At 31.2% G+C, this 10,479-nt stretch overlaps 2 protein-coding genes across 2 annotated transcripts; one reads left to right on the top strand and one right to left on the bottom strand.

Annotated features, from left to right (window-relative positions):
* Positions 1-527: 527 nt before the first annotated feature.
* On the top strand, positions 528-3,067 carry LOC139988726 (uncharacterized). The gene is given in 3 exon segments (XM_072006419.1): positions 528-820; positions 1,712-2,074; positions 2,512-3,067. Coding segments are annotated over 3 exon segments (951 nt in total). The 5' UTR covers positions 528-611; the 3' UTR covers positions 2,891-3,067.
* A 778-nt stretch (positions 3,068-3,845) lies between these two features.
* Positions 3,846-6,719, bottom strand: LOC139988724 (APOBEC1 complementation factor). The gene is made up of 5 exons (XM_072006417.1): positions 5,773-6,719; positions 5,469-5,643; positions 5,068-5,390; positions 4,831-4,960; positions 3,846-4,430 (listed from the first exon to the last, which is right to left on the bottom strand). The coding sequence occupies exons 1-5, from the start codon at positions 6,466-6,468 to the stop codon at positions 4,330-4,332; spliced, it is 1,425 nt and encodes a 474-aa protein (XP_071862518.1). The 5' UTR covers positions 6,469-6,719; the 3' UTR covers positions 3,846-4,329.
* Positions 6,720-10,479: the final 3,760 nt, after the last annotated feature.

The raw sequence follows: 10,479 nt of genomic DNA, 5'->3' as shown, positions 1-10,479 counted from the left end.
GAATTTATTCGAAAACCGTGTCTCTAAATGTTGTACTTTGAAAGAAATAGAACACGGTTGTCTTAGGAATATTATCGAACCAGTAAATTAATATACAACTTAATATCTCGCGTATCTTATCATTAATATTTATTATTTAGTGACGTGAGATTTAACTAAAAATCAATTTGCGAGGCATCTTGCAAGGAATATTCCTAAAGTAATACTACGTAAAAAATGTGCTATATTTTTAGATACAAAATTTTTTAATTTTTCTTTTATATGGATATTGAAACACCGAGATTTCTCATCGAATGAACTACATTGCATCGTGAGATATCTCATCCGCAGACGCAAAGAAGTTACGCTCGAATTTTTTTAATTATCGACTAACTTTAAAACGAAAATAAATAGGCACGATAGCGTGTTCTTTTATTTTTCATGGAGTATGAAACGACTTTTTCGATCGGTTACAAAGAGTCCGATTCTCTTATCAAAAGAGGAAAACGTAACAAGAGTCGAAGGATACGCCGCACCGCCCACACGATTCAGTTGCTCATCGCCCGAGATGTCAGAAACGTACAGTTAATTAAACGCTCGTGTTCAACGTCGGTTCCTGTCTCGCGTGAATCATGAAACGTCTGCTACATGCACTTTTCATTTTTAATCTATTGGCAAACGTCGTAACGGAGCGGGCCAATTGTCGAATCATCAACAAATGGCAAGATAAGACAGTCACGTTGATCTGCACGGGACTCACGAACTTAACGGTATTGAACAAAGGGTATAGCAACAGTACGGGCATCATGATTTCAGATTCGAAAATACCTAATATACCAGGGTAAGAAGAGGTCATACTTCAGAACTACAAAAGTCATATTTGAGTCGAAATTGTTCGAGTTTTAGACATTTAATAATCTGAAAAATGTATATTTCTATTTTATCGAAACAGAGATATTCTGGACTCAGATTGAATCTATAAATATATGTAGTTACAATCGCTTTAAAAATTGCAAAAGTTTAGGTCAATTTATTACAAATTGTTTATTCAATAGATGCTATTCTTCTTTATAGTTGGACAGTATAGATATAAGATTTTACAACGATAGGTTTTTCTACATGATTGTATCCTGATGTTATTAGGTCATTTCATAACAAATGCCGTTTCTTATTTTTCTTCAGATAAATGTGCGTACCATGTTTCGTTGATATGTTTGTAAGAACTTCTCCCTGTGTTTCTTAAACAATATCCTCTTGATGGATTTTGATACAAGCCCGGAGCAATTAGATCGGTTTTTTCATATTAAAAGAAGTTATAAAATGAGTGTCAGCGAAAACAATTTGCGGCCTTGTATGCTATACAAATTTAAAAAGGCAGTACAGTTAAACATACTGCTAGAAACATTAGTAAAATGTACTTCCAAAAAATCAGGATGATAATTGATGATTAAAAATAAAAGTAAATATTAATTTTTTTCATTGAAAAAATGTCGGTTAAGAGAGTCAAAAAACGACATTATTTATGAGATGACCTAATATTCCATTGAAAATATGAGTATGAAATTTGTAACTAGTTGATATCGAATTGTGTTGAAACTATTGAACATTAGAGTCGTTATGATGCTAGCTTTGTACGTATTTGATAACATGAAAATCAGACAGAAGATAATAACGACAAAAATAAACTAAAATTAAGTTGGAAACTCTGATGAAACGGGTCGTTTGTTTATAGATACAGTTTTGAAAGATTTGGTGCGAGCCTCATAACTTTGGATCTACACGGGTCAGACATACAGACTATAAGTCCTTCTGCGTTCGGAAAACTCGCCAAACTAGAGAACTTGCTACTATAGGGTAACAAGTTGACCACTGTAGAGTATGAATGGTTCCTAAACATGAATGTATATAGTTTAAAAACCCTAGACGTGTCGTTCAACAATATCTTTATGATCAATAATATGGTATTTACAATGCTTCCCAACTTGGAGAACTTCTATTTCGATTACAATAAAATAGAAGTCATCAACTTTCAAATGTTCGACTACTTGAGAAACCTTAAAAATGTAAAGTTTGAGAAGAACCCGTGGTTCTGGGGGTAAGTAATTCTGGAACTTTATCGTTTGCGGTTTCTAGTTTAAATGAGTTACGGAATTATATAAGAGGCAGTCGTCTCTTCTTCGATCTCACTGTCAAGCGTATTCTTAAAAGCTGTGTTACTTATGTAGATACAACTACGTTCTTAAAATAATTAATGAATAATTAATTGACGTGATACAAAATGTGATATTTAAAAGCAAATTCTTTAAATTTTTATCTGTACTTCAATAATAGAAATTTGTGGTTTTCCATTTCAAGATTTCCGTACAAATGCTATGCTAGAACTCTTTCGTAATATTGTAAAACTATTTTTTTTATAATGTATATATACATGTGAAAATATTGGTATTTTACATATGAGACTTACTACATTCCAACGTATATCTATAAGGAATAAATTATTTTAAAGTAATTAATTTGTTTTATAATTTATAGATATCGTGCACATTTAACATGGAAGTTTGAGACTATGAAAGTGAATTATGGTAAAGATTGGGACGAATGGGAATGGATGAACGCAGCCATCAAGGAGTGTTCCCAAAATGGCTACGGAGTAATACCGCAAGATACAGTTCTCGATTGCATCGTTGAAAACTTACTGAATTACACGTACGAACTGTTTTCTACAGAACAGCAAGACACCAAATGTATCAGGGAAGCCCAACAGTTAGTACGCTGTATGAGACCTAAAAATATTACTGGGAATACGGACAACGAGACTACGAGAAGAATACTTGAAGATTACACAGCGATTTTACCGACAATGTTCAGATCAAATGTTTTATTTGTACCACCGCAAGTTAGAATTCCTTAAATCTATGAAGCACTTAATTAAATCTCAAAACACATATATCTATATGTTTCTTCTAAACGTATATGTAAGTTATATCAAAGTAATGGGAAGTTAGGTACGAGTAGAAAATCTATTTGAGTGCGCGATGTACCTAATTTCTTGTGTATTTTAACCCTAATAAAATTATTCAAAATTGTAGTTTACGTGAATTACTGTAAGCTGCTTGTGATTCAAGATTTTTTGTTACTAAAATTGTAGTTAAATGGATACAATTAAAATTGCGTAGCATAATGTCTCATAAACACGGTAATAATATGTAAACCTATTTTCGAATGATAAAAAAATGCATTCTTTTTATGTAAGAAATATTTAATTAGCATGCAGGTGTCATCCAATTATAACAATACATAGGCTAGAAGGACCACGATTGGAAATTCCAATTTCACATTCAGAAACGGTTGGATATTTAAAGCAAATGATATCTAAACTTTTGGATGAGAGAGATCAAAATTGGAAACCGGAGAGAATGAGGTTATGGCTTCGAGGACTTTATATGGAGGATAATCATATGATTTCTGATTATAAATTAAGTTCTAAAGATCGAATAATGTTACTTCTTAATAATCGTTAATATAAATTTTTGAGCAAGGTAAACGCGTTCATGGTTTTTCGCTTTTTAATATGTTTAAGGAAAAGGATCGTAAACAGACGATTAAATGTGTCCGTTTATTTGAACGTTTATGTAGATACAATTTTGTGAACTGATTGTGGAAACAACTAAACATAATACATCATTATTATTACTAATGCTTCTGTACAATTGTAAAAGTAAAAAAATTATTACGTTAAATCTGAAAATCGAACCAATTAATATATAATTTTACTGATTTTCACAGATTATTATCACATATTCGATTAACCTTTTAACGAGCAGTACGTATATAGTTATATACGTACCTATATAGTATAGTACGTATATATAGCAGTACGTACCTGCAGAATAAAATTAATTTAATATGTATTTAAACTATATATTTAACGTAGAGAACCTGCAGTTGCTAGATTTTCTAAATTCAATCTTCTAGTAGATTACTTTTAAAAAATATGCTTATTGTTCAACTTCATTTGTGATAGATATTACAATTAAAATTTTTACAACATTTCATGGTATTTTAAACGATCATTACAAATGCGCTTTATATCATAATTGAATAAAACTGTAAACATACTCCGATCGTCTTTTTGTACAAATATATTTTGAAAATTTGGTTAAAATTCATTTCAATTGTAAAAATTTACCGTTAAAATCTCAATTTTGTGTAAGAAATGCAAAAGTTAATTTACATTTGGAATATTTCCTTAATACTTTTGTCATCATGCTTTCGGATCTCTACGTTATAAATAATATCAATGATCTTTGCATGTTTAACTATAAAAATCATTCAACGAAAGTAATTTGTTTAATTATAATATATTTCCCTATTCCAGCTGACTGGCGACCCAACCACAGGATTAATGCCTAGCTTTTGTTCCATGCAATAGTACTCATTTTCCTGTAGCACTGTTTGAAAACAGACAAAAAAATATTCATAAATCACAGCTACATACTTACCACCATCTCTCTTTCACTAATGTTTTACAAGTTTCCAAAATATCCGTTAAATAAAATTCGTTAGATTATCGTTAATTAATTATTGATGCCAATATCCATGTTACTTGTTTCTAAGTCGAGTTACGAAACAAAGAAATACAGAAATAAATTTTCATACATCCAAAACTTCGAGACGAATGAAGACATCAAAATAAAGAATTATATGAAACGTGAAATTGGTATCAATTACGTTCGTGGAGAACGTATCATGTATTGAATTACGTTCATTCGTCTCCCCATGAATTTGAACACGAAAATTAGCTGGATATATATGTTAATTTTAGAAAATATTTTTATTTCATATACTCACCGAGATCCTGGAACGTAGAAGCTATGAGTTGATACATCTTTGTGCACGCAGCAACAATAGCGTTTTGCTTCGTTGGCATTGATTCTCCGTGATATTCGAACAGAATAAGAGCTTGTCTAACAATAGTTATCTAAGAAAATGAAAGAAAAGGAAACAGACAATAAATAATCAGAAACTAAAAACAATATATTGAGAAAATAAAAACAAATATAAATGAATATAATCATATACACTTACTTTACACATAAAAGTGGACCCATTCGCTATGCGCAAACAGTTAAAGTAACAAGTACCGCCAAACTTTTCTCTAATGAAGTTTTGTAAAGCAGTTGTGTGCATTGAGGTTATATCGAGTATATTGTTGGCGTTCATGTCCACAATATTCTTAAGATTAGACTTTTTCATTGATGTACGTTTAACGTAACTTTGTTCTAGTTTATGTGAGTTTGCATTTGCTAGAGCTTCGTTGATACATCGTTGTCTTTCTAAGACTTTCGTGGCTCCGATTGGTTTTGCCCAACGTATTTCCCATCCTTCAGCCTCAGCGACGCCATTATGTCCTATTTTATTCTTATTTTAATAAAGTGTGTATAACGATTAAAGATGAAATGAAACATGACATGAAATAATAAGCATACTTGTCATAATATCCATTACACTTTGTGCTGCTTTACGATTTTCATAATGTACGAACGCAAAATGATTAATTTTCTTTAATTTTAAGACAGGAATTTTTGTATTTTTCTGAAAGATATCTCGAATTTTTTGTTGTGACATGTTCAAAGATAGATTTCGTACAAATAAAGCAGTAACCTATAAATAATAGCAAATGCTATAAATACCTTTTATCTTATATCATTAATATAGAAAATTTATATGTATTTTTCTAATAACATAAGATTCTACTTTTTTTTATTTTTCACACAGCTTAAAATAGCTTACATTTTCCATAACTTCTTCGTCGATAGGATCGCCAGGTTCAGGGTCGGCCCAATCAACCGCGATTTCATGGTCCCATAACATGACTCTTCCAGGTATTAACTTTCGTCTTGCCATCGCGGCTGCTCTATGATCTTTGAATTCGACGAATATGAAACCACGATTCAGCGTCTTGTCATGTGCACTTGGATACAGATAGATATCAGTGATGCCCTCAAGAATTTTATTCAACTCTTGCATAAATTCTTCCTTGCATTTGTTTTTGGGCACACCACCGAAGAACAATCGACAATTATCAACCGATTTAACGACGCCGATACGATGTCCATGTCTGATTTCATAACCGTCAAGTTTTGCGCACGCGCTTCTTGCTATTTTTGAATTTTCAAACAAGGCGAATGCATATCCACGAGTTGATCCAGAAAAATCGAGCATCAATCGTAATTCGATCAAACGACCGACCGTTTCCAGCATTGGCATTAATTCGTCCTCGTAACAATCTCGCGGAAGACGGCCAAGAAAAATTTCAGCACCTTTCACGCGTTGCTTCTCGCCACGAATGATTTCTGGAGCAGTTAAACGGCGTTGTCCATTTTCTTGCACCAATTCGTATTTCGTTCTTTGCAACATTTCCAGCAATCTGATCGTTAACTGGCACTCCCCTACAGCATTCTCCCGCGTGTTCTTAGTTATATCCATTATGAGGTAAAATAAAGAACTTTTATCATAAATTTATGCACAACGAAAAGAACGATCTAAATAAGCAGACTGTCAACAACTAACTGATCCTCCTAAGTTTTTTTCCTTATCCCCTTCTTTCTTCTGCTTACCCCCACAACTATATAGAATTCGTAGATATACTCATGTGAAACGTTATTCCTCAAATGGACCAATCGCAGTGATCGATGTGTCACTGCCAATACAGCTATATGTTCTCAGGTAAAGGAAGATAACGAAGCATCTATAGTTGACTCGGGTAGAAAATGTAGATACAGATATATATATCTCAGGGGAGAGAACACGCATCCTATATTATATTTCATATTGTCTATAGATTATAGTGTTAAACAAGTAAATAGGTTAGTTGTAGATTTATTTATGCTTACTGTGGAATTACTATGGTAATTAGCATTATGGAAATATGAATGTAGTTTTGACCTCTAAAAAACATAAGAATTAATGAATTATAAGTAGATAATTATAATAGGAAAGTCATTGACTATGACAATGGTAACTTGGTAACAGTTATCTATTTCTGTATATATGAACTTCCGAAAATATTCGTTGCAATTTATATAAGCAGTGTCAGAAATTGTGACAGGAATTTATTTGCTACACAAACGTTGTATGTAGTAAATTACAAAATTAATTAGCATAGTTGTAGAATGTAAATAGGATGAACAAGGACTATTAATTAGGGCTCTTACCTAATTGACGGTCTCTGTCCATTTTATTTGCCTCTTTATTCCAAGTATTTTATTACCTGATTATTAATAAGTATTGAATATTCTTATGTTAATTTGAATATGATTATTTGATTTTAAACGTGAGCTCGATTGTCATGACTTTTATGACAATCGTGCACAAGATAAACAAATTTTGACAATCTTCCTTTAGTTTGTTTGAAAGATATTTGTGTGATATATTTATCTTCGTGTACAAACGTGATAGAGAGATAGATTTAATATTTTGGTTTTATCAAAATGGATTTCAATTTATTGTAGTAACTTATAATCATAAATCAGATGTATCATCAACTACTGAATTTCATTTACACATGTCATTATCTGTAAACCAAATATGGTACATGCAACTGTTACAGTAGCATTTTGACATGTGCCTTTGATCAACTTCATGAGTAATTTCAAGCATCAACGACACAAAAAGAAAACAACTATATTTTAAAAATGTATACTAAGAAATATTGAATATAACTTATTACAAAATAAATTTTATTTTGTTTTTACGTAAATTTATTTCATTTTAATTCCCTCTTTCATTGTTTTATGAAAAGCGTCGTTTCTGAACCAATAGTTCTGGGCCTCGAAAACTTTAATTCGGTTCTGCTGATCCACCGTCTTCGGATAATACGCCCGCACCATTGCACGTTTGCGCGGAAAAGTCTATATACGGACCTTGTGAATTAAAAAAATTGAACATACGTGGGTTGTCAAAAATAGAAATATTTATGTAAAATTCAAATTGTGAATACTTTAATACATTTAATGCGGTATGCAAAATCAAAAGGGGCCCGTGGTGGCAGAAATCAATTTTTTTTATAACATGTAGCCATTTATCGGGGCGTTATCCGCAGAAAAATAGAAAATTCGATAGTAATAGAAGTTCGTTTCAAGGACGCCGCGATTTTTATTTAATATTTGTATTTTTGAATCTATTTTTTAAAGGAAGTTGAACATTTTATGGTTATTATATATTTCTTTCGAAATTAAAGAAATCAGTGTTGCGGAAGTAAAGTTATATGTATAGTTTAGTATACCGAACCAAATATTCCTTTACAAGTTAAAAAGTTGAGAATAGTGTCAATATCATAATATTCTTTTTTCTTTGTTCTAAGCTAGATAAGAGTGTCTTTTACACGGAATGCTTCTAGTAATCAAATTACATTATGACATGCGTGCTAAATTTTTAAACACAGATATCCAGGTTTCGAATTCATAAATTTTGTTCATACAGATTATATTAGCTTATGCTTACAATCAGTTTAACGTATTATTTCTTTATTCGAAACATAATACCCTCCTATCGAAAATATATCCTTTCCAGGAATTTAACGACTCTTGTCGCGTAGGTATATGTATGTATATATTCGACTTGCCAGAGGGCACCCTACTTCTTACTAACTGAAATTGCCTATGTAAATAGAGACGCGGGGGGTCAGTCTAGTGCCGAAAGTCGAAGCGATTGGACACCTTTTAGTATCACTCCGTAACAGGTGTCGATTTGCGTAGTAAATATTTTATAATCATTCTTTCACCACTGAAAGATATATTTTTATTCCATAATCTATTAAAATCTTTTGTAATCTAATATTTGATTATCTTTTTGCTGTTTATTCTGTTCCAGTAGCTCGTATATTAAGCTTTCAAGATGCAATTTAGTTTGATTGTTTTTCGTATAATTTGCTTTTTTTACACATTTATTTTAATATTTCTTTTTTTCTTTTGTGCAGATCGTTGTTTGATTGCGAGGGAACTTTGAAGTATTAGAGGGATGCTGCGAAATTCGAAAGGACGAGATGAAAGTCAAAACGATACCATCATAGTGAACAATGATAAATCTGACAACTATTAGTTGAGACGTGGTAATATTTTATTTATTCTAAGGAAGGAAAACGTTTCTTGATATTAATGTAATTAATACATAGTATAACAAATTCTAAATTCATGGTTTATTAAGAATATCAAGATGAAAAAGGCAAGATTAAAGAAATTACTTTTTTTATTTCGAAGAAATTGTTTAACATTACTTTGACATAAATTCTATCGATTTTGCTCTATTTGAATAAGAAATTCAAATAACTTTTTCGTTTTGCTTCATTATTCTTCTAAAGTAAATTGTTTATGATAACACTGTTATTTGGACTTCCTCAATAGCTTTTATTACGTTCGAGAAAGTATCTTGTTACAGACAGGTTTGAACGGGTTCTGCGCATCGCGTTTTTTTTTTGTATTGCGCAGCATTGTTTAACTGTAGAGAAAACGCGCCATGTTTTATTAAAACAAAGTCACGTAATACGCGAAGTAGTTGAATCTGTAATGGCGGACATTCAATTTGACGGATAATTATTACAAATCGATCGTGTTATGAAATATTCATATATATTTGACAATACTAGAAAATACTTTATTTTCGTAAATAAATACTAGACAGAAAAAATAAGAAAAATAGTATTTAGTAAAAAAGAAAAAGGAGTATTTTATTTCTTTTCTCTACTCTCCACCCACTAATAAAGTTTTTCTTTCTGAAAGAAGAATCAGATAAGAAAAGTCCTTTCCTGTAGGATATTTACGAGGCGACCGCGTCGCGTGGAGCATCATTCAGGTGCTGGAAGTCATAGTATTGTAATCTGTCAAGTTTCGTTGTTCGCAACGTATTAATTAATTGCGTAGTATTTTCATTGTTATTCCGCTGCCTTCGTACACTATTATTATTATTATTACGTTTGTGTTATTAACAGTAGTTCGTTTATTAATTTATTACACATTATTATAAAAAAATTAAATAGTTTTTAAAATTCTTTTTCGTCCTTTTTTCTAGATCGTGTGTTTGAAGTCGATTATTGTATTTATTTTATAGTACACATTTAATACATATCTTTGCATTATATAATTGATATGTAATATAGTTGAATTAACAAATGATATCATATTTGAGAATACTAAAATGAAATTGGAAAAGATTACAGAATGCACCTTGTTAATTCGAATATATTAAGTTATTCCTCCGTTTCGAAAAAATTACACCTGAACAGTTAGAATGAATAGTTCCTGTTCCTGAACAGTTAGAATGAATGTTCTTGATAGACGTTTCTATTTCTTTCGAACTTTTTTAATTTAATTTAATTTAAAGTCGATTGACTTGATTTTATTGTATATATGTAATCTCCTTTAAGAGATTGCAGTTAGTTATACTTCGTTACATTTCCCGCGTGAATTTTCTATAGCACCGCCATCTCACGACTTTTATCAA

Source organism: Bombus fervidus, chromosome 7, assembly GCF_041682495.2.
Source record: "Bombus fervidus isolate BK054 chromosome 7, iyBomFerv1, whole genome shotgun sequence".
Classification (NCBI taxonomy): Eukaryota; Metazoa; Arthropoda; class Insecta; order Hymenoptera; family Apidae; genus Bombus; species Bombus fervidus.
Note: the sequence above shows the minus strand (reverse complement) of the source record. Positions and strands in the feature narration are given on the sequence as shown.

Excerpts from the sequence above, each read along its gene's own strand:
- LOC139988724 (XM_072006417.1), bottom strand. The coding sequence starts at position 6,468 with ATGGATATAACTAAGAACACGCGGGAGAATGCTGTAGGGGAGTGCCAG. Across the intron at positions 5,644-5,772 it reads ACGAAGAAGTTATGGAAAAT|GTTACTGCTTTATTTGTACG; the intron begins GTAAGCTATTTT and ends TATTATTTATAG. Across the intron at positions 4,961-5,067 it reads GGTCCACTTTTATGTGTAAA|ATAACTATTGTTAGACAAGC; the intron begins GTAAGTGTATAT and ends TCATTTTCTTAG.